This window comes from Meles meles, chromosome 3, assembly GCF_922984935.1.
Source record: "Meles meles chromosome 3, mMelMel3.1 paternal haplotype, whole genome shotgun sequence".
NCBI classification, from domain to species: Eukaryota; Metazoa; Chordata; class Mammalia; order Carnivora; family Mustelidae; genus Meles; species Meles meles.
The window spans coordinates 62,843,100-62,866,420 of NC_060068.1; the positions used below are offsets into that span (position 1 = coordinate 62,843,100).

The window sequence follows — 23,321 nt, forward strand, 5'->3', positions numbered from 1 at the left end:
ATATCTTGCTATAGCTACACAATGCTGCATGAACATACAGGTTCATGTACCTCTTCAGATGGGTGTTTTCATTTTCTTTGAATACATACTCAGAAATAGGATTGCTGGGTCATAGTGTGGTTCTACTTTAAATTTTTTGAGCAACCTGCATACTATTTATGATAGTGACTGTACCAGTTTACACTCTATCCTTCAGGAAAACGGAGCCTTCTATTTCCTCAACATTCTTACCTATACTTGTCATTTTTCTTGTTTTTACTGCTTTATTGTCTTTTCATCATCATAACTGTACTCTTGAATCCCCATCACCTGTTTCACCCCCCCATCGCCCCCACCTCCCCTCTGGAAACCTATCAGTTCTCTGTGGTTGAGAGTCTGTTTCTGTTTCCTGGTTTCTCTTTTTGTCCTGGTTGGTTTTATTTCAAAAATCCACATAGGAGTGAGGTCATGTGGTGTTTTTGTCTCTCTCTGAATATCTTATTTCGCTTAGCATTATACTCTCCAGTTCCATCCATGTCGTTCCAAATGGCAAGACTTTGTTCTTTTTTGTGGCTGAGTAATAGTCATTATATCTATATCTGTATATAATCCCACATCTTCTGTATCCATTCATCTGTGAATGGACACTTGGGCTGTCTCCATAATTTGGCTACTATAAGTAATGCTGCTGTAAATATCGTGGTGCATGTATCCCTCTGAATTAGTGTCTTCATATTCCTTGGGTGGATACCCAGTAGTGCTATTGCTGGATCATAGGGTAGCTCCATTGTTAATGTTTTCAGGACCCTCCATACTATTTTACAGCATGGCTGTACCAGTTTGCATGCCCCCCACCAGTGCAGGAGGGCTCCCCTTTCTCTGCATCCTCACCAACACTTGTTTCTTGGTTTTTAATGTCAGCCATCCTGACAGATGGGAGGTGATATCTCATTGTAGTTTTGATTTGCATTTCCCTGATAAGTGATGTTGAACGTTTTTTCATGTGTCTGTTGGCCATCTGGATGTCGTCTTTGGAGAAATGTCTGCTCATGGCTTCCGTCCATTTTTTAACTGGTTTCTTTGTTTTGGGGCTATTGAGTTTGATAAGTTCTATACATTTTGGATACTAACCTTTTATTGGATACGTCATTTGCAAATACCTTCTTTTTCATAGGCTGCACTTTAGCTTTGTTGGTTGTTTACTGTGCAGAAGCTTTTTATTTTGATGTAGTCTCAATAGTTTATTTTTTGTTTTCTTTCTCTTTGGTTCTTTGGTTTTCTTTCTTTCTCTTGCCTCAAGAGACTTATCTAGAAAAATGTATCAGAAATTACTGCCTGTGCCCTCTTTGAGGATTTTTATGGTTTTAAGACTCACATTTAGTTCTTTAATCCAGGTTAAGGTTGTTTTGTGTATGGTGAAATAAGTGGTGTAGTCTCATTCTTTTGCATGTAGCTGTCCAGTTTGCCAACACCATTTGTTGAAGAGCTTTTCCCCACTGTATACCGATTCCCCTTTTGTCAAAGATAAATATATGCTCATGGGTTTGCTTCTGGGTTTTCTGTTCTATTGATCTATGTGTCTGTTTTTTATGCCAGTACCATACAGGTTTAATACTACCGTTTTGTAATATGACTCAAAATCTGGTGTTGCGGTACCTCCAGTTTTTTCTTTCTCAAGATGGCGTTGGCTATGTGGTTCCATACACATTTTAGAATTGTTCGTTCAAGTGCTGTGGAAAATGCTGTTGGTATTTTGATAGGAATTGCATTAAATCTGTAGATTGCTTTGCGTGCCATAGCCATTTCAATGATACCTGTTCTTCCATTCCATGAGCATGGAATGTCTTTCCATTTCTTTGCGTCATCTTAAATTTCTTTCATCAGTGTTTTATAGTTTTCAAAATAATAGGTCTTTCACATGTTAGGTTAAGTTTATGCCTAGATATCTTATTGTGTCTGGTGCAAATACAAGTAGGATTGTTAATTTTATGTTCTGCTGTTTCATGATCAGTGTATAGGAATGCAACAGATTTCTGTACATTGAATTTGGATCCCGCAACTTCACTAGACTCAGTTATCAGTTCTAGTAGTGTTTTAGTAGAGTCTTGAGAGTTTTCTATGTATGGTATCATGTCATCTGCAAATAATGAGAACTTTATTTCTTCCTTACCAATTTGGATGCCCCCTCCTTTTTTAATGTTGTCTGATTGCTATGGCTAGGACTTCCAGTACTATGTTGATTAAAATTGATGAGAGTGGACATCTTTCTCTTTTCTTGACCTTAGGGGAAAGCTCTGTTTTTCACCATTGAGTACAATGTTGATTGTGGTTTGCATATAAGGCCTTTATTATGTTGAGGTATGTTTCCTCTAGACCTACGTTGCAGAGGGTTTTTTTTTTTTAAGCATAAATGGAGGTTATACTCTGTCCAATGCTTTTTCTGCATTTGTTGAAATGATCGGGTAGTTTATTCTTTCTCTTACTGATGTGATATATCATGTTAATGTGTGTGTGTGTGTGTGTGTGTGTGTGTGTGTGTGTGTGAATATTGAGTCACCTTTGTATCCTGGGAATAATCTGATTTGATTGTGGTGAATGATTTTTTTTTTTTAATGTTGGATTCAGTTTGCTAATACCTTGTTAAGGATTTTTGCATCTACACTCATGACAGATACTGGCCTATACTTCACTTTTTCATATTTCCTCCTATGATCTTTTCTTTTCCTCTTATGATGCCTTAACATTTCTTATAAGGCTAGTTTGTGGTTCTTCCTAGTTCAGAAAACATTTTTATGACCACTATTTTGAACTCTTTATCAGGTAAATGACATATTTCATTAGGGCTTTTCTTTTTCTGGGATTTTTTTGTTTTCTTTGGTTGGGAATATAATCCTTGGTGTCCATAGTTTGTTTGACTTATGTCTATTTCTGTGATTGACTGTTACTTGTGTAGGTTGTGTGTGCCTAGTGGCTTTGGCTGGCTAGCTGAAGCTGAAGTAGGATGGGGAGGAAGTGTCCCAGGGCGAAGTGAACCAGGGCTATTCTGGTGAGATGGCTGGAACTGGAGTATGCATGGGCTGGGGAGTTCTGAGACACTCCTTCCCTGGGCCGCCCTGGAGAAATAGCTGAATTTGGAGGAGATGGTGCCCTGGTTGGAGGTCTAGAGCTGGAGTGGGAACAGGTTCAGTCCATGGGGTCCCAGGTTGTCCTGCACCAAGGATGGCTGGGGCTTGACTGGTATAAGCCAGAAGGGTCCCAGCGTACTCTGCTGGGTTCACCGCAGAAGGTTGACTGGAGTTGGTATGGACTAGGAGCCTTGGACTGGCTGGGGTGGCCCTACGCAGCTGGCTAGAGTCACTGAACCCTGTCCCTGTCCACAATATCACGGTGGAGGGGGGATGCACACAGCGGTGCTCACCAGCACCTACGACTTCAGAGAGAGTTCTAGCAGTTCGCCCACTGTTTGGTGGATGCTCTAGAGTTGGTCAGTGGATTTTCTTCACTTAAAATCTAGTTATCCTCTAAATGGCTATGTATCCATCACATCCCAGGGTGGGCAAGTCTGCGTGTGGGGCCTTCGGTAATAGCCCTCCCTCATTGCCTCAGGATGGGATTCCTGTTACCCTGTCTCTTTCTCTGCCTTCTGTGTGTGGTCCCTCTATCATGTATCATGCAGAAGCTGTTCAGTCAGCTCTTGATTCTTCTTCAAAAGGAATTGCTCTATATGTAGGTATAGATTTGGTGTATCCACAGGGGAGGTGAGTTCGATGTCCTCCTAAGCTATCCTCCTGGATCCACAGTAGCATATATATAAATGCTTATATATATATATTTTATATAAATATATATATATTATATAGATTTTATGTATGTATATTGCACGGTGTAATACATATATATATATTTTTTACTACAGGTAGGTTGGAAACATGATGTCCTCTACTCTGAAATAGTTGTGTGATATTTCTATAAAAAATAAGAATATTCACCATGTAAGCACAATGTAATTATCAAAATTATGAAATGAAATTGATCTAATACTTTGATCCATAAACCTGACTTAACTTTTCCACCTTTCCTAATAACATCTTCATAGCAAAAGAAAAAAACTCTGGTTCAGGATTTGATATAGGCTCACATTGCCTTGTCACACATGTTCAGTTGTATTTTTTTCTTCTTTTCCTGAAACAGTTCCTTAACATTTTTCTTCTTGCCCTTGACATTTTTGGAGCACACAGGCCAGTTCTGTTCTGTTCTCTTCTATTCTTTCCTTTTCCTTTTCTTCTTTTAATAGATTGTTCTCCAGTCTTTGTTTTCTGCTGTTTGTTCATGATGGGATTCAGGTTGATGGGATTCAGGTTGTGCATCACTGACAGGAATTCCACTGAAGTGATATTCTATTCTTTTTTTTTTTCCTTAAAGATTTTATTTATTTGACACACAGAGATCACAAGCAAGCAGAGAGGCAGGCAGAGAGAGAGAGAGGGGGAAGCAGAGAGGCTCTCAGCAGAGAGCCTGATGTGGGGCTTGATCCCAGGACCCTGGGATCATGACCTGAGCCAAAGGCACAGGCTTTAACCCACTGAGCCACCCAGGTGCCCCTGTGATATTCTATTCTTAATAAATGTAGGAGTCACAGGATGGCGATCTGTGCCATTTATAGGGGTCCAGGTCTTTAAGGTAGGACCTCTGAGCTCCAACCTGTACAGAGAGTGCTGGGGTTCACTGGAGCCCAAATTCCCAGCTTTAATGAAGAAGTCTGAAAAGAATGAACAGTGCTTGAACTGGTGCCCTTGCAAAACTGGAAAACAGGCTGGTGACATCTTGACCTCTTGGCTATAGTAGTTTTGGTACCATCATTAAAACTTGCCCGTGTGTGGCATATGATAGATGATTTAATAACTGTTTGTTGGACTGAATCAATAAATAATCTGTCCTCTCTCTAAGGTACCTGTGGCATGTTCCACTGACATTCATCACTAGCAAATCAAACTCAGTCCAAAGATTTTTGCTGAAGACAAAAACAGGTAACTTATCGTAGAAATAACTAGGTTAAGTCTGGAAGGAACTGGAAATGTGTAGGACTTGCTAAGTTTGTTTTACTGTTGATCGTGATTAAAACAGAAGGATCAGGTCAACCTTTAAATTAAGCAAATTGTTGGCTTTCAATTTCTAGTGAAGATAGAAGATTGAAAATATTCCTGGTAGCAAAAAAGAAAACCAGTGTCTTGCCAGATGGGGAATAAAGCATCTGAGTTATATATGCTGAGAGGGAGGGATTACGAGAAAATCCCCCCTTTTTGGAACTCTGCTGGATCATATCATATGTATAGCCTAAAATATGGCTGTATTCTCATAGATCTATACATCTCAAAAAATTGGTGTCTAAAGCTAGTGCTGGCTTTTGCCGATTGGAATGGACTTTTCTGGTTTCTGAAAGAAATGTGTCCGAAAGGAAACTCATTTCAGTATTAAAATTGTTCAATATTAAACTTGTCTTTAATTTCTTTGTCCAGTCTCTGATCAGAAAAGCTTTCATCAGCCAAGACAGAAAATGGAGCTCTGATGTATTTTATTTGCTCTAGATGTGCTCATCCTCCCAGAAGAGGTAGAATGGATCAAATTTAATGTTGGAATGAACGGCTATTACATTGTGCATTATGAGGATGATGGATGGGATTCTTTGACTGGCCTTTTAAAAGGAGCACACACGACAATCAGCAGCAACGATCGGGCCAGTCTCATCAACAATGCGTTTCAGCTTGTCAGGTAATAACAGACTCCTCAAGGTCTTGGTTTATTTCTGAAAGCCGCTATTAGCATTCAAACGCTTGATTTCTAAAGATGAAAATGATTCCTTGCTAGTAAGAAGCTAGATGGTGTTTTCTCCTAAGTTCTTCTTAAATTCCAAGGTTGCTTCTAGTCTTAGGATGAGCCAACCATGTGTCTGTGTCTTCAGAGTAAAGCTAAAGCAAGTAACCTGTATTTTAATGTAATTTTAATTCTAACAACATAGATCAGACTGATGCAAATGTATAGAAAACCAGGAGACCAGCCTTGTGGAGAAGCTTCTGGTCCCTAAAGCCTTGTCCCCTAGCTTTTCTGGTCCTGCTGAAGCTCAGGAGGTTTCTGCCCTGCTGGGTCTTTCACACTTTTAAAGGCTTCTTAGAAGACTACAATGGCACGTTTTGCATGGAGCACTGGGTGTTGTGCAAAAAGAATGAATACTGTTACGCTGAAAAAATAAATAAAAAATAAAAAAAAAAGAAAATTAACTTCAAGGGATTTAAAACCAAAAAAAAAAGAAGACTACAATGGGTTAGTACCCAGTTGTTTGCAATTTGTGCCTGGGGTTAACCCAGATTTCTCCCCCCAAGTCCTCAAACTGGATACTTGAATTTCATGGAAGGTTTCTGGAATAGAGCTTAGAAAATGTGGCCCAACTACATGATGTTGGAGTTGTTAAGGATAGTGTTCACTCTCATTTTTTTTTTTTTTTTTTTGCCTTACAACCATGGTTTTTAAGGAAATGGTTCCTAAGCCTGAAACTCAAAATTTCTTCAGTATTTAGGCAGAGCTGCAGTCCCCACGGGAGTCACCCAGGTGGGAAGACAGGATTCTGTAATTCTCATTTCCCGTGTCCCTTTGTTCTAAATGTTGAGTTCTTCATGTGCGGGACCTCTCAGGGTGGCAAAAGGCAATGGGGGATAAAGATAGAAGTGGTTTTTCTAGTTGTTTCTGCCTACCTGAGACTAATTCCCTCTGTAATATTGCTGAATTCTTGGAGGATTTGGCACTTAATATATACTTATATATACTTAATATATACCCTGCCTGGTTTTTTTAAAGATTTTTAAAAATTATTTCATAATGAAGGGATTTATCTATATTCACTTTCTTTTTGAAGTGGAGACAAGATTGTGTTTAATGCAGATGCTCAGACTTGATTGGGTGGCCATCTCTCTGGCTAAGATTACTGATTTTGATAAAAATCACTATCTTACTCTGGATATTGAGCCCCCGGTCTGTTGTTTCTTAGAGGGACAGATGCTGACCTAACTCTTCACCCAAGAGTTAGCACTGGCTCTATTATTATTTGAGACACTTCCTCCGCAGTGGTAAATAAGCCAGTGCTACTTGTGAAAGAAAAGATACTTATATAAAGGTCCTGTTAATAAGGCGGCGTTTATATCTGATTGAATGTTTTGCTGGAAGATTAAAATATCTTTTGAAACAAAAAGTTGATTTCCTGGTTTTTGTTTAAACTGCTAACCATGGTGTCTCTTGAGCAGCAATGGAAAGCTATCAATTGAAAAAGCCTTGGATTTAGCCCTGTACTTGAAACGTGAAACTGAAATTATGCCGGTCTTCCAAGGTTTGAACGAGCTGATACCTATGTATAAGTTGATGGAGAAAAGAGATATGAAGGAAGTGGAAAATCAGTTCAAGGTAGAAGCCTTCGATGAGTTGAATAGTTACATACTCGTTTGCTTTTGTGTGGGTGTGGGAAAGCATCCTTACCACTGTGTATATAGGTATATCTATACAAAGTACATCAGAGTTAGTGTTTGGATTAAGTAGCAAAGATTTGGGTTTCATTCTGACACTAAAGACAAAGTACTATAAGAATCTGTACTTAAATTTTATGGATTTCTTATTCCTTTCTTTTTGAAAATCCTTTATTTCATTTTACTTGTCTTTTGACGTTTACTATGTAATTTTTATTATATTTAACATATAATGTATTATTAGTTTCAGGGGTAGCATTTAGTGATTCATTGGTTGCATATAACATCCAGTGCTCATCACATCATACCTTCCTTAATGCCCATCACCCAGTTACCCCATCCCACCACCCCTCTCCCCTCCAGTGATCCTCTGTTTCCTGTAGTTGAGTCTCTTTTGACTTGCCTCCCTCTCTATTTTTATCTTCTTTTATTTTTCCTTCCCTTCCCTGATGCTCATCTGTTTTGTTTCTTTAATTCCACATATGAGTAAAATCATATAGTATTTGTCTTTCTTTGACTTATTTCACTCACCATAATACCCCCTAGTTGGATCCACATCATTGAAAATGGAAAGGTTTCATTCTTTTTGATGGCTGAGTAATATTACACACACACCCACACCCACACACACCACACCTTCTTTATCCATCCATCTGTCAGTGGACATCTGGGCTTTTCCCATATTTTCGCTCTTGTGGACATTGCTGCTATAAATATTGGGGTGTAGAGGCCTCTTAGAACCACTCTCTATCCTTTGGATAGATACCCAGGAGTGCAGTTGCTGGGTTGTACGGTAGTTCTATTTTTAACTTTTTGAGGAACCTCCGTACTATTTTCCAGAGTCGCTGCACCAGCTTGCATTCCCACCAAGAGTGTAGGAGGGTTTCCCTTTCTCCCCATCCTTGCCAACATCTGTTGTTTCCTGACTTGTTTAGTTTCAGCCATTCTGACTGGTGTGAGGTGGTATCTCATGTTGATGGTTACTCTTAAGATACTCCATGACTCAGGTACTTGAGGAAGAGGGACAAAACCATTTTTGGCAAAATGTTATGAAGTCCTGTTGTATGATTTGCTCTCAAAGTTTAGTTATATAAACTTAGTTTCAGAAGTGTCAGTTCATCATGATTTTTGAATAAAGGTATATTTGATTTTCTTGTTTTTGGCCCTTTTATAAGTAAATATAAACAGAATCACGTTAAAAAAAAAAAGAGTTGGCTCACACTTTAATAATTAATCCCCATCCCTTGAGGGTGTATCAGCTCGTCTAAAACACAAGGCGGCCCGGGACAGTACTGGTGACGTGTGGCTTTCCCGCAGGCCTTTCTCATCAGGCTGCTGAGGGACCTCATTGATAAGCAGACGTGGACAGATGAGGGCTCCGTCTCGCAGCGAATGCTGCGGACTGAGCTGCTCCTACTCGCCTGTGTGCGCAAGTATCAGCCCTGCGTGCAGAGGGCAGAAGCCTATTTCAGAGAGTGGAAGGAAGCCGATGGACATCTGAGGTCAGTGCTTACCGGACAACGAGTCTGTTCCCGTAAAGGCTGTCTTTTCTGGTTTTCATCATCAGTGTTAGATGTTGGGAGAACAAAAAAAGCCAGAGACATACTTCCTGTGCTGTACTTCTTGGGAAAATAAATTGCTTTTTGAGATTTTTCTGTGTATCTCTCAACTCTCTGTTTTAAGAAATGCTAGGAGGGGAATTCTATATATAAAAGTCAAGTATCTGGAGAGTTAAAATGGGATTAGACTGATTTCTGTCTAATGGAGGTAAAGCTCAGAACTGAAACAGCTGTCCTAGATAGGAACAGAGGCAGGGCATGCCACAGTAGTAGTTTCTTTGGGCTTCCAAAGTCCCTGATAAGGTGTGTGTAGTAGTTGCTGATACCGTTGAAGCAAAGTACGATTTTCTTGTATTTAGAATTTATTCTTGAACTTTAATATTTGGAGTTTAAATCTCTCTAGGAGATATTAAGCCAACAATCTACATGGCTCCATTTAAAGAAAAGCCTCCAAACAGTGGTCCTTTTGGATTCCTGACTTTTGTTCATGGACTACATCTTGAGTCTACTTTGAATTTCTTTCTTTTGGCCCGAGAAGTGACCATCCATCCTGTTACCCAGCATCATTGTGTTATATACGTAGGTATTTATCAGAGTGGCTTTTCACATTATGGTTTGAGAAGGGTTAAAACCTAATTGTAGATACTTCCTTGTGCCTCTCCCATAAGATCTGAAGAAAGAGGTAATTTTTGTTTATATTTCCAGGCATGTTGCTCTGCTCACCGGGCCAGTTTATTAGTTTGTCGTTGGTCATCACTCTACATCCAGACACTTCCTGCCTCTCAGACTCTCACCAGCGATGTTCTTTCCCACAGCCTGCCCAGCGATGTGACCTTGGCAGTGTTTGCTGTGGGGGTCCAGAACCCTGAAGGATGGGATTTTCTTTATAGAAAATATCAGTCATCTTTGTCTACTTCTGAGAAAAATAAAATAGAATTTGCCCTCAGTATTAGCCAAGATAAGAACAAGCTTCAGTGGTGAGTAATTCATTCATGTTCATGTGGCCAAGAGGAATTAAATGAGCTCAGATCCTTCCGACGTCCCTTTGTTCTCTTGGCTGGGAACTGCCTTTTCTGCTGGGAACATTTATTCAAGTGGGCATATGTGTAATGAGTGTGGTCATTAATTAGGGGAGAAGCAGGTGTTAGGAAAAATATTTAAAGGAATATATATTTGTGTCTCTTTTAAATGTTTAGAAATACATATGGCAAAGGCCTTTCTTCAGTTGTCTTATTAACAAATGAGAATACATGAGCATGGGTGTTGGAAACACTATTTAAACGTGCTTTTATTATGTAGCTATAGCAACTCTCTTGTGTTTATTATCGACAGATGGGCTTTTTTCTGTCATGCATTATTTTACTGAAGAAATTCATAACTTTTCTAGGGACTTTTCATTGTTAACATTTCATCTCTTAATCATTCTAGGCTATTAGATGAAAGTTTTAAGGGAGATGTAATAAAAATTCAAGAGTTTCCATATATACTTGGAGCTGTCGGCAGGAACCCGGTGGGATATCCGTTGGCCTGGCAGTTTCTGAGGGAAAATTGGGATAAACTGATAGAAAAGTAAGTAGTGTCAAAACTTGTGCTGTGACTAGAAAGGTCCATGAACCCACGTGTGTTTTAGCTTTGTTTATTAAACAACAGTTAATGTCTAGATGGATTTTTTTTTGATTGAAGAGAGCAAGTAGAGGTACTTAAACTCTTCTTAGAAAATATAACACTTAAATTTAGTGCTAATGAATCTGGATAGTCCAGTGTTCCAGTTTACCTGGAACAATCCTTTTCCACACCACGGACCAATCTCAAGGCCTCCTGTGTGCAGTTCACCCCACACTGTGGGTTGGCAATTTGGCCTGCTTGTCCATGCCCTTGCCTTGCTCTTGGAGCACTTATCAAGGCTTTACCACTTTCTTTTGGGTACTGAGTCATTTACTCAGCAGTTGGTGTTTTGTTTTGTTTTGTTTTTACAACTACATCTTAACACTATAGAGGGTAGAGATCATGTCATGGATTTTTCATGCCTAAGCAATTTCTAGTTAAATACTGTAACATACACAAGGTGCTTAAAAACACATGCTGAGGGGTGCCTGGGTGGCTCAGTCGATTAAGCCTCTCCTTCGGCTCAGGTCATGATCCCAGGATCCTGGGATTGAGCCCCGTGTCAAGCTCCCTGCACAGTTGGGAGCCTGCTTGTCCCTCTCCCTCTGCCTGCCTTTGCCTACTTGTGCTCTCTCTCTGTCAAATAAATTAAACAAACAAACCACATGTCGAATCAATATTTTATGGTACATCTTGATGATTTCCATTTCCAGGTTTGAACTTGGCTCAACTTCCCTAACCCATATGGTCATCCGAACAACAAGTCAGTTCTCCACAAGAGCAAGGCTTGAAGAGGTAAAGAAAACTTAATTGAATTTAAGCGACAATTAGCTAATAAATATGGGGTAGACAAAATAAGGGTGTGATGAGTTAGGAATGGATTTTGTCACTTAGTAGATATTCTTTTTGGATGCTCTGGTAACCAAAATTAGTTACAATTGAACTATTGAAAAGGATGTGCTTCCTCAATACATTAAGAAGTCTTGGCTCTGCCATTACAAACTTTTGGGCTTAAGAAATTATTGGAGACATTTAATTCTGTATTTCTTAGGATGTTAAAAGTGATCGTTAGAGGTGTACATGACCTAGATGATCATCTAGCTATTATGAAAGAGGCAGGTCTGGAATCTTGGTTCTTTTCTGTCCAGGTTCAGGATTTCTCGTTACTTATTTATATGCACATTGAGAAAGAATTTTAGGCAACTTACAAGGTCCATATATAAAGGAAAATTTAAATAACAAAAAGCTGCATGATTGACAGAGGTAACTATATCAGGGATTTATGCTGAGGACAATTTATTGCCATTGAACCCTAAATACAGCAAAGGTTCCTAGCAGTCAGGAAAAAAATGAGAAACCAGTGTAAGTTATTTTCATTGTCTAGTAAGAGGGAACCACAGAACATAAGTTTCCCACAAAAGCAGACTCTTCATTCAGTCCTAAACTTTGAGGAATTTGATGTCAAGGTCATTGTTGTGTCCCTTCTATAAAAGTTTCCAAAGGCATAGAAAAATCTTACAAGGCTTTTAAAAATAGGTTGCATATAAATAAAAGCTGAGAACCTAATACTGATCTTTTTAGGAAACCTTCCATTGTATGTCTGGTTACACCATGACAGAGCTTGATACGGGGAGAATGCTTTGAAAATGTGTTAATAAATGTCCCATCCCTTCTCTCTAGTTTTCATGCAGGCTTGTCAAATTAACTGGCACATAATCCAAGGTTGAACTCGAGTGAGCAGAGCTATTCTGTGTGATGATGGGGACCAGTCAGGAGCTAGGGGTAGTTAAGACAGTTGTCCATAACCCAAATCTGTAGCAACAAAACATTTCATTTTGTCACTTGGTCATTCCTTTGTTTTCTCAGTAATTCTCTAAAGATACAACATTTTTCTCTAAGGCTGATGTGGATTTAGGTTCTGGGGCTATGAACAGAATAGACAAAGCCCTTGTTCTCATAGAGCTTAAATTCTGCTGGGGGAATAAGTCACAGACAAAGTGACCTAAGTCAGGCTATATGCTCAGAAGATGAATGAGGCGAGGTAAGGAGAGCATGACGGGATAAGAGCTTTGTTTTATGGGATGGTGAGGAGACTTTTGAGCAGAGACTGAAGGAGATGCAGGTGTGTGTTGTGTGCAAAAGGTCTGAGATATATATATATTTTATATATATATATATATTATATATATATTATATATATATATATTATATATATATATATATATATATATTATATATATATATATATATATATATATATATAGGGCATGGAAGTGATAAAAGCCTGGATGTCATCAGAAGGGAGAACGTGCTCCTGTGTAGGAGTCCGCTTGGAAGCCTTCTTGGCCTCCACATCCAGTTCATCCTGGTGTCACCCTGGCTCTGCTCCCGGCATCTCTACTTTATCTGTGCACTCGGCTGTGTTTAACCACCCTAGGCCTCTCTCCGCTCTTGCCTGGCCCATGGAGAGAGCCGCCTGCCTGGCTTCCCACTTGGCCAACACTAGACCGTTTTCCACATTTAAATCTGAAAATCAGCCCATGACTGATCCTTCCTTGAAACTTGACCTGTGGATCTTGGAATAAATGCCAGACCTTCCCTCCTCACATGCACACGACCATGATGCCTGGGCTCCGGCCCACCTCTCCGGCTGGTGAGCACACACTGTCCTGTGTCACCATCCTGCAAACCTTGAACCACTCAGCTGCCTCCTGCTCCTGCACCAGAAGGTGCTGATCCTGTCTCGAAGCCTCTAAACTTCTCTCTGCCTCGCTTGGTCTTCCCCTAACTTGTCAGTGGAAAGCCTTGTTGAGTCCTTCAGAGGTCCCAGGTCACATGTCACCCTCCCAGGCTGTTCTGTGGAAAGCAGGCCACCCATCCCAGTCCGTCTTCCGGCCTCAGTGTATTTCGTCCACGATAGTATATTAACAGTAGCTGTGTTGACTGCTTGATGTCTTCCCAAGTAGAGTGTAAGCTCTAGGAGTACATGGGTTCCTTGCCTGGTCCCTTGCCGCCACCTCAGTGTCTAGCACAGTAATTAGGTCAGAGTGATGAGGACATGTCAGAGGACACGTTCACGAAGAGATGGATGAGGCTGAGTCCCGTTAGGGGCTGAGGTTTAAGCTCTGCCCTTGACCCACATTACGTAACTATGTTCTCAGGAGTGCTCTGGGAGGGAGAGCTCATCCTTATTTCACTAAAGAGGAAATTGAGTTCCAGAGAAGTTAAATCATTTACAAAGGGTCAAACAAGTTAGTAGGATAAAACTCTCCCCCCCCCCACCTGCCCCCATCTCTGTATCACACTGATGATTGCACAGGAAATACTCCGAAGGGGGCAGGTTTGAATCCAGTGCTCATTTGGGATGCTGCACTTCCCAAGGTAGATGAGGGTAGGAGAAAGAATCTGGAGTCAGGAAAAGTCTCAGGGCAAGGCCTATCAGCTGGCTTGGCTACAGCTCTTACATGTGTTTTTGTTTTTGTTTTTAGTGGTACTATTATAATAATCTAATAATAATCCTTCAGGCTTATTTCAAATAATTTGAAAATATTTAAGAAACCATGCTTAATCATTAAAAGTTAGTAAAATTGGGATGCCTGGGTGGCTCAGTTAGTTAAGTGGCTGCCCTCGGCTCAGGTCATGATCCCAGCATCCTGGGATCGAGTCCCACATTGGGCTCCTTGCTGGGCAGGGAGCCTGCTTCTCCCTCTGCCTCCCACTCTGTCTGCCTGTGCTCGCTCTCTTTCTCTCTCTCTAACAAATAAATAAAATCTTAAAAAAAAAAAAAAAGGGTTAGTAAAATTATCGATGTGACTGGACTGCTGAAAAGAACAGTTGTTCTCTGACCTGAATATTAATCTGGAGTCTGAGAGTCTGAAAGAGTGGGCTAAGCTTCAAGCGAAGGCAGGACCCTGAGGCACCGTCTGTGTTCTTCAGGCGGCTACAGCAGGAGGGTTGGCCTGGAGCTCACTGAAAAGTTGTATTGAGATACAGTTTGGAAAAAACCCCGAGTCATTTAAAATTGGAATTTGACCTTCAAAAGCCTGTTCTTACCCTTCTCTTTTTCTTAAACTTAAGATATCATAACACGGATTTTTAAGGAATTAACTGTCTGGAATCCATGTTGAATAAATACTACATCTTGGCTTAGACTTACTTCCTGTCTCCACAGTCAAAAATTTATTAATGCTGTGAAAACTTGGGGGACAAGGTTAAGAACCTTTTAAGGTGAAACAATACTACAGTAGTCCATGCTGAGGCCAAACGAGACCGTGTCTCACATGAGCTTAAAGGAGTTAAGAAACCCAGCCCTGAAACAAGAGGAGGCAGCGGGTCTCTTATCTCGTTAAAACCATGGGCAACTCGGTGTGGGTTTTATCTTAGAGGAACAATACACGAATTGTGGATTAGGATAAAAAAATTTGGCAATGCTTGGGGGGATTACCACCATAACTTGCTAAGAATCTTTTTCCTCAGTGTTCCTTTAATGATCTACAAGGTCAGGCCCATGGAGAAAGACTGCACTTGTGTGACGGAAACTGTTTTACTTGGCAAAGAAGAAACTGCACATTCTGCTTTTTAGACACCATGTTTAAAAAAAAGTTTGCATCTGCCTGTATATAAAAATACATATTAATACACTCAAACCCTAATTATTAAATGGTACACAGTGAAGTCTTTTAGAATGTGGCAACTGTGAATAAATAAAAAAGTTGCAGAGAAAAAGAAAAATTTGACATCATGAGGCATGAGCTCATTTCATATAGCTTAAGTTTATGTGTACATAATTGTATCCAGACCCCTGGCGCTGCCTGCTATGTAGAATTTTGATACATGCTGGAAATTTGGCTTCGGTTTTCTTTTAACTAGCCCAAACTTAGATTTGTGTAATACATTTTTTAAAAAACCCGGTTTTCCTTACCAGGTAAAAGAATTCTTCGGCTCTTTAAAAGAAAAGGGTTCGCAGCTACGTTGTGTCCAACAAACAATTGAAACCATTGGGGAAAACGTCCGTTGGATGGACAAGAATTTTGAGAAGATCAGGGTGTGGCTACAAAGCCGGGAGCTTGAACTGCTCTAACAGTTTGTTCCTTGCTGGTTCCTGTGATGTGTCATTGCTACAACGTTGTCGAATGGGATTATTTTCAAATCAGAGATGGCGCTTTTGGCTCCACTGAAGAGGATTCCTTTTCCTTCTTCCTCATTGGACTATTCCTGTGAAAAGACCGGTGACTAAATTGTCCATCAATGGGTTACTGCTACTGTGTCTCTTGATGGGTGTTGCCTTGCCCTGTCAACCCAGGGGGTGGGTCCTACTCGTCCTACTGTGGACGAGTACCTTATTCCTTTTGTTTCCTTACACTTATGCCTGGTGCTTCCAAAGTCCTCCCATGTGTGTGTCACCCATAAGCTGTTGAGTCACTGTCTTCTAGAGACTTGTGAATAGTGCAGACTACTGAACAGTGAACGGTTGGATCGACGACTAAGCCGGTACGTTCCACCTTTCTGTTCCCTGCTGCAGGCCGAGGCTGACTTCTAAGCCCATGTCCTCAGGCTTGTTGGCTCTCTTTTGGTCAGTCTCCCAGAAGGCAGATGGGAGCGGGGGTGGGAAAGAGTACATGGGGGTGTTTTATTACCCTGGTCCCCTTGGAGGCTGCCTTTGGCTGACCTCCACTCAAGTTCGCCTCCTGAGAGGACGATGATTCTATAACTTAGTCTTGTCATCACTAATGACCAGTCCTTTCCAAACCTGCCTTCTGGAAGCAGATTCCTGTTCTCATCCCTCCAGGCTGAGGGAGGGGTGAAGGGCAAGACTGGCTCTCACTGGCAGTACTTATGGGTTCCTTCCATCCTCCCCACACCTTTGTTGAGAAAACAAAACTCTTTATAGAACCCTCCTCAAATAATTATGAGGGTGTGGTCTACTTCCTCAGGGACCCCGACTGATACAGAGTCCCTCTGAAAAAGTAGAGAGCATTCAGATCTAGCAGAGAAGCCTTTCATCTGAAGTTGAACCTGGGAGCTGTTGACACTTGGGTAGGTGATGCTGCTTCTCCCTGCTCCATATTTCGCCTCGCTTGTAACTCCCCAATAACTTGTTACTGGCACTTAGTGCCACCAAGTTATAGCAGAGTCTCCCATAAATTATGTACTGTAAAACTGAAAATACTTACAATTAGCTTATGTGTGGACAATGTATTGTCTTTGAAGTCTTTTATGAGTTTTAATATACTGCAAAATTTAGGATAAAAGAATGATGTGAAAAAACGTCAATGTGTTCCAAAACACTGTGGCACAGAGTGACTTCTGGACACCAGTGTGTTTACAATTCTATTTTTGTACGTATTGCATGGTCCTCATGGTTTGAGAAGTCAAAACAAAACCAGGTATCACTGGTAATTTCCACCCCCCGAGGTATTAACCTTTTAAAAGACATACAAAGCCAAAATTTCAATGTGAAATGTTTTTAATCGTGGGTAATATTTTTGTATTTTGATTTAATGAAATATGGAAATGGTGGTTTTCATTTTTGGTCACCTGTGGAACCTCTTCTAATTTGCTTTTGTTGGCGAAGTCCATTTTCTAAGTAGATACAATATTGCTACACCATTGTACAAAGTCCTTTTTTGTAATAAAAGTTGCCTCCTTGGCTTCTAAGCAGACATTTGCAATGATTTCCTCCTCATGAGACAGGTGCAAGAGGACGATGATGCTATAACTTAGTCTCGTCATCACTAATGACCAGTAAACACCCAAGTCTTGAAGCCCTTTGTGATGAACAAAAAGGCCTATGCAGAGTACCTTTTCTGTTCACTATCACAAGCATGTCTTCAATCTTTGGATTTAAAAGTACTTGTATATAGCATGGGAATCCGTAATACTGCAGCCATTTCTCTGCACACTGTCAATGCCAACGGTTTCACTTAAGAAAACAAAAGCAAAAACCCCCCAACTTTATACTACCTAATTAGAAAAATCCCGGAGGAACAGTGTTTTTTTTTTTTTTTAAAGATTTTATTTATTTGACAGAGATCACAAGTGGGCAGAGAGGCAGTCAGGGGATGGTGGGGGGTGGGGGAAGCAGGCTCCCCACTGAGCAGAGAGCCCGATGCGGGGCTTGATCCCAGGATCCTAGGATCATGACCTGAGCTGAAGGCAGAGGCTTAAACCACTGAGCCACCCAGGTGCCCCGGAACAGTGTTTTTTTTTGTGTTCTCATTAGTGCCTTGGAAAGGGCTGTTTAGTCACCCTAACACCGGCTTTTATTTCCCAGATTTAGAATGACAGAATAATGCCGGCATCTCTCATGGGATAGATACACAGCTTTGAAAGCAGGTAAAAACCCTTGAAACCCTATAGGTATATGCATGTTTTTTAAAGAGAATTTTTGAAGAGAATTAATTTTATACCCCATTATAAGCAGTTCTTGTGGTGATGTTGTTGCCCTCCTCCACCCTTTGACAGTATTAGTGATACTTAGTTTTAGTGAAGTCAGTTAAGTTCTGATAAAAACTTAAAATACCTGCTTGGCAAGGCCGGTTTCTCTGGAAACAAATTGCAAATCAGTTTGATGACAAGGACCTGATATCTTTTCCTGCCTTCAGGACCAAGAAATAAAGATGAAATTAAGTATTTATCAGGATCCCCTCAAGGCTCTAAGTGCTAGGTTTGCAAACAATTCATTCCAGATCTGAGAAACCCAAGTCTAGGGTCTCAGGAGTCTGGTTCTTGAATTGCTGTGGGGGGAAAACTAGGTTTTTAAATTCTGGATAGCTTTTTTTTTTTTCTTTAAGTAAAAGTTTTTGTAGTTGGTAAACCCACCTTCCATGAAGCCAGTCAGGATACAGTGCACGGACTAACACGGCAATGGCTCTAAGCAAACAATTGCTGCTCTGGTTACGTGTGCCAGAAATGGAAAGCATAGCTTAACACAGTAACCCAAGTTCAAGGCATATGCGTATTCTAAGGATTAGATTTTACTATTCTCGGAACTCATTATGTGGTGACACAGACTGCATTTTGCTTCTCCGACTTGATTCAAGTCTCAGTATCTTTTGTGCTGGCTCTAAGGGGCACAAGCCCTAACCTCTGGCAAAAAAGAATACTGGGGGCAGCATGTCCTGGTCTGTCCAGGTTATCTATTAATTTATTAGCAGCCCAAGAGGAGATAATGTGCCCAATGTACAATATTTTAGGTTTGACTTATAAACATTAACCCAAAGAAATCTCAAGTACAATTCCAAAGCTCAAGAGGAAATGGATCATGAGAAATCAGGACATTCAACACGTTCAAAGCATTGTTTTCCAAATGCTAACAACAACGAAAGAATTAAGTGCTAACTGAAAATGCTAATGAGATTTACAGGCACTGTGTGTAGAATGTGCAAAAGTTTGCAAAGGTTTTTCCTTTTTTTAATGTGTTGCTTTAAGAAACTATCAAATATATCTCATAGAAATATAAAGTTCCCGTCTCTCCCAACTGAAGGCATTTTTTAAAAATTCAAAGTTTATCAATACTCAGTACAGTAACACAGATGAACCACACAAATTCATTTTCTTTCTGGGAAAAGAATAACCAATGTTTAAGATAATCAAGATTGGACAAGTAACACTGTCTAGAAGCCACCCAGAAAAATCTGCTGTTGTTCAAAGCTTTGTCCTTCAAAAGTCACCATCCACCAGATGAAGATTTTATAGGCAGATACCTTGAAAAAGTCAAAAGGAAAAAAAAAAAAATCCAGTGAACTGTTTGATATGTAATTTTCTTGACATGGGCATAGTCAATTTAACATTTACTAAAAGCACTAACAGACAGCAACAAGGAATTTCCTGTAAGTAAACATGAGCATCTTTAAAAAATTCTAGAATTTAGAAAATAGAAAACTTGTAATTTGGGTGAATATCTTTGGAATAGGTCCAATAAGGATACCTCCCTTCTTAAAGGAAATACCTTACCATGGTGACAGAGACTAACCCAATCTAACCTACATTTTTAATTTCTTTAGGCTTTGGTCAGCCAGTGGTCAGGAGGTTTGAGGACTTAGAGTAAGACCTATTCCTTGATAAGAGGAATTACATAGTAAGAACAGTAAGGGCTTTCAATGTAAATCTGAGTCCTTCATCCACATTAGTTCTTAAGTCACCATCAAGTAGGATTAAACAAAGTACTTGACTTTGACTACTTTTGTTAATCTTAGTTTTGCAATCTTTTCTTTCGCCTTTGTTCCAGAAAACCCTGTAATTTCCACTAGACCATAAAGGGTACTGCTGTCCAGCCCACCATGTTGGTCTTTTGGTAACATGAGCACCCTAAGAACACTGGTCTATAAGATGTCACAGGCTAATCGGGCTTTGTCACAGTAACCGGCAGTCACAAACATTTGGGTTTCGAAGACTCGGCTAGACTTAGGCGGTCATTTTCTTTAGGAACCTGGCCTGATATTTTTAAAAGACCTCATACTTATAAAATTATTATTTTTAAACATTCTAGTAGCCCATGATTTCATTTATTGCTTTCATTGAATTAACCTCTAGACATTGCAATGTGCAATAGAAAGCACGAGTAAGAAGCAGACTTGGTTTCCCTGTCTATCACACAGGTCTATAGAAGGTACAGTTGTTTTCATTTACAACAAACACCCAACTTACCAATAGTGTAAACTTTAACTTGTATTTTTTTCATCAGCTTTTAGCTTCTTAGTTTCCTCTTTTGCCTAAAAGGGAAAGCAGAACGATCACTGAAACTCTTTCTTTCCTGGGTAAAGTATCACAAAGCAGATCTATCAGAAGATGCTTAAGAAGAGATGGGCTTTTCCGGATTAAAGGGTCCAAAAATGACAGGTCAGTGGAGGAAAGTTAGATTAACCTAAGGATTTCCTTTGCATTTAGCCCAAAGTATGAATTATTCTCCTTCAAGTCTGTAAACTAAAAATAACCTTAGGCGATTAAAAAAAATTTTTTTTGAAGGCTACAATAATTGAAGAAAAACATAGTTTTTGAAGAAGAAATATGAAGAAAAACATTCTATAGTGATGATTTCTTTCTTACTTGGGGGCACTGTTGGGCAGCTAATCCGCTGAGATACAAGTGCATGAGCAACTAATTATCAAGTTTCCTATATTGTTTACGGGTTTCACTCCATTTTGAGGTATAAACTGACATATAACATTAGTTTCAAGTGTACAACAATGATTTGGTATTTGTATATAGTGCAAAATGATGAACATAGTACGTCTAGGTATCATACACTGTTAAAAAATTTTTCCCCTTATGATGAGAACATTGAAGATCTCTTGGCAACTTTCAAATATGCAAATACAGTGTTATGAACAGTAGTCACTAGGTTGTACTATATATTCCCATGACTTTTTTTTTTTTTTATAGCTAGGAAGGTCTGTATCTTCTGACCATCACCCTTCACACCCACCCCACATCCTTCTCTCCTGTGGCAACCACCAGCGGATGAGTTTGCTTTTGTTTTTAGATTCCCATATAAGTGAGATCATGTGGTATTTATCTTTCTTTGAATGACTGACTTCACTTTATCATGATGCTCTCAAGGTCCATTCCTACTCTCACAAATGGGAAGATTTCCTTCTTTTTTTAAGAGTATCCCATTGTATGTATCCACACATCTACTTGATCCATACAGCCACTGACGGCCACTTGTGATTGTATGCATTTCTAGGCTACTGTAATTAATGCTGCCATGAACAGAGGGGTGCATGTATTTTCCTAAGTTTTCCTTTTCTTGGGATAAATACTCTAGGAATAGAACTACCCTGTGATCCAGCAGTTCTTCCTTAATTTTTTGAAAAACTTCCATACTGCCTTCCTTAGTGGCTGCGCCAATTAACATTCCCACCAATAGTGTATGAGGTTCCCTTTTCTCCACATCCTCCCCAGCACTTACTTCTTTTTGGTAATAGGTATGTATCCTAACCAGTGTGAGGTGATAACTTCATTGTGATTTTGACTGGCATTTCCTTGATGATTAATGGTGAAGAGCACATACGCACGGGCCTGTTGGCCATCTGTACGTCTTCTTTGGAAAAATACTTATTCTATCACCCATTTTTTTAAAATCATGTTGCTTGCTTTTTGCTATTTTGCCTTTTATACATTTTCAATATTAAGCCCTTATCAGATGTAGGATTTGCAAAATTTTTTCCCATTGGGTCTGTCATTTTTTCATTTTGTTGATTTTCTTGGCTGTGTAGAAGCTTTTTAGTTTGATCTAGTCTCTTTTGTTAATTTTTACTTTTGTTCACTTTGCTTTTGGTATCAAGTCCATGAAATCCTGGCTAAGACTAATGTCAAGGAGCTTACCACCTACGTTTTCTTCTAGAAGTTTTATGGTTTCAGGTCTTAGATTCAAGTCTTTAATAACATCTTGAGCTTTTTAATGTATGGTGTAAGTCAGGGGTCCAGTTTCCCCAACACTACTACAAAGACTTTCCCTTCCCCCATTATATATTCTTGACACCTTTGTTGTCAAATGACCTTATATGTGTGGCCTCATTTCTGGGTTCTCTACTCTGTTTGGTCACCTATGTGTGTGTTTTCATGCCAATACCATTACTGTTTTGGTCACTACAGTTTTGTAATGTAGTTTAAAACTGGGAGTGTGGTTTTTCATAGATGGCTTTGATAATATCGAGGTATGTGCCCTCTATCCCTACACTTTGAAGAGTTTTGATCAGGAAGGGATGCTGTACTTTGTCAAATGCTTTTTCAGCATCTATTGAGAGTATCATATGGTTCTTGTTCTTTCTTTTATTATTAATGTGTTCTATCACATTGATTGATTTGCGGATGTTGAACCAACCCTGCAGCCCTGGAATAAATCCCACTTGATCGTGGTGAATAATCCTTTTAATGTACTGTTGAATCCTATTGGCTAGTATTTTGGCGAGAATTTTTGCGTCTGTGTTCATCAAGGATATTGGTCTGTAGTTCTCTTTTTTGGTGGGATCCTTGTCTGGTTTTGGGATCAAGATGGGATTGGGAGGGAGACAAACCATAAATGACTCTTAATCTCACAAAACAAACTGGGGGTTGCTGGGGGGAGGTGGGATTGGGAGAGGGGGAGCGGGCTATGGACATTGGGGAGGGGAGGCGAACCATAAGAGACTATGGACTCTGAAAAACAACCTGAGGGTTTTGAAGGGTCAGGGGTGGGAGGTTGGGGGAACAGGTGGTGGGTGATGGGGAGGGCACGTTTTGCATGGAGCACTGGGTGTTGTGCAAAAAGAATGAATACTGTTACGCTGAAAAAATAAATAAAATGGAAAAAAAAAAAATAAAATGCATATACATGTTAAAAAAAAAACAAAACTGGGAGTGTGATGCCTCTGGCTTAGTTATTCTTAATATTGTTTTGGCTGTTCAGGGTCTTTTGTAGTTTTACACAAATTTTAGGATTTTTAAAATATTTGTGAAAGTGCTCGCTCTGGCAACACATATACTAAAATATTTGTTAAAAAATGTCATTGCAATGGTGATGGGGGTTGAACTGAATCTGCATACTGTTTTGGGTTGTAGGGACCTTTTAACAATATTAAATCTTCCAGTCCGTAAGTACAGACATTACTTACACTTAGTTGTGCCTTCAATTTCTTTCATCAATGTCTTAAGAGTTTTTAGTGGATAGTTCTTTGAGCTCCCTTGT

At 39.8% G+C, this 23,321-nt stretch overlaps 2 protein-coding genes across 16 annotated transcripts in view; one reads left to right on the plus strand and one right to left on the minus strand.

Moving 5' to 3' along the window:
- ERAP1 (endoplasmic reticulum aminopeptidase 1) overlaps window positions 1-18,265 on the plus strand; it is a 40,694-nt gene extending 22,429 nt beyond the window's left edge. For both annotated transcript variants that reach the window (XM_045999842.1, XM_045999841.1), the window contains exons 12-19: window positions 4,927-5,006; window positions 5,565-5,748; window positions 7,272-7,428; window positions 8,805-8,989; window positions 9,862-10,023; window positions 10,475-10,615; window positions 11,365-11,446; window positions 15,576-18,265. In XM_045999842.1, coding sequence (XP_045855798.1) covers window positions 4,927-5,006; window positions 5,565-5,748; window positions 7,272-7,428; window positions 8,805-8,989; window positions 9,862-10,023; window positions 10,475-10,615; window positions 11,365-11,446; window positions 15,576-15,731 — 1,147 coding nt within the window. In that variant the 3' untranslated portion in view covers window positions 15,732-18,265. The remainder of the gene's footprint in view (window positions 1-4,926; window positions 5,007-5,564; window positions 5,749-7,271; window positions 7,429-8,804; window positions 8,990-9,861; window positions 10,024-10,474; window positions 10,616-11,364; window positions 11,447-15,575) is intronic.
- A 504-nt stretch (window positions 18,266-18,769) lies between these two features.
- Window positions 18,770-23,321, minus strand: part of CAST (calpastatin) — a 111,238-nt gene continuing 106,686 nt past the window's right edge. For all 14 annotated transcript variants that reach the window (XM_045999846.1, XM_045999845.1, XM_045999844.1 and 11 more), the window contains 2 exons: window positions 20,300-20,364; window positions 18,770-19,356 (listed from right to left, as the gene is read on the minus strand). In XM_045999846.1, the coding sequence (XP_045855802.1) occupies window positions 20,314-20,364 (51 nt within the window). In that variant the 3' untranslated portion in view covers window positions 18,770-19,356; window positions 20,300-20,313. The remainder of the gene's footprint in view (window positions 19,357-20,299; window positions 20,365-23,321) is intronic.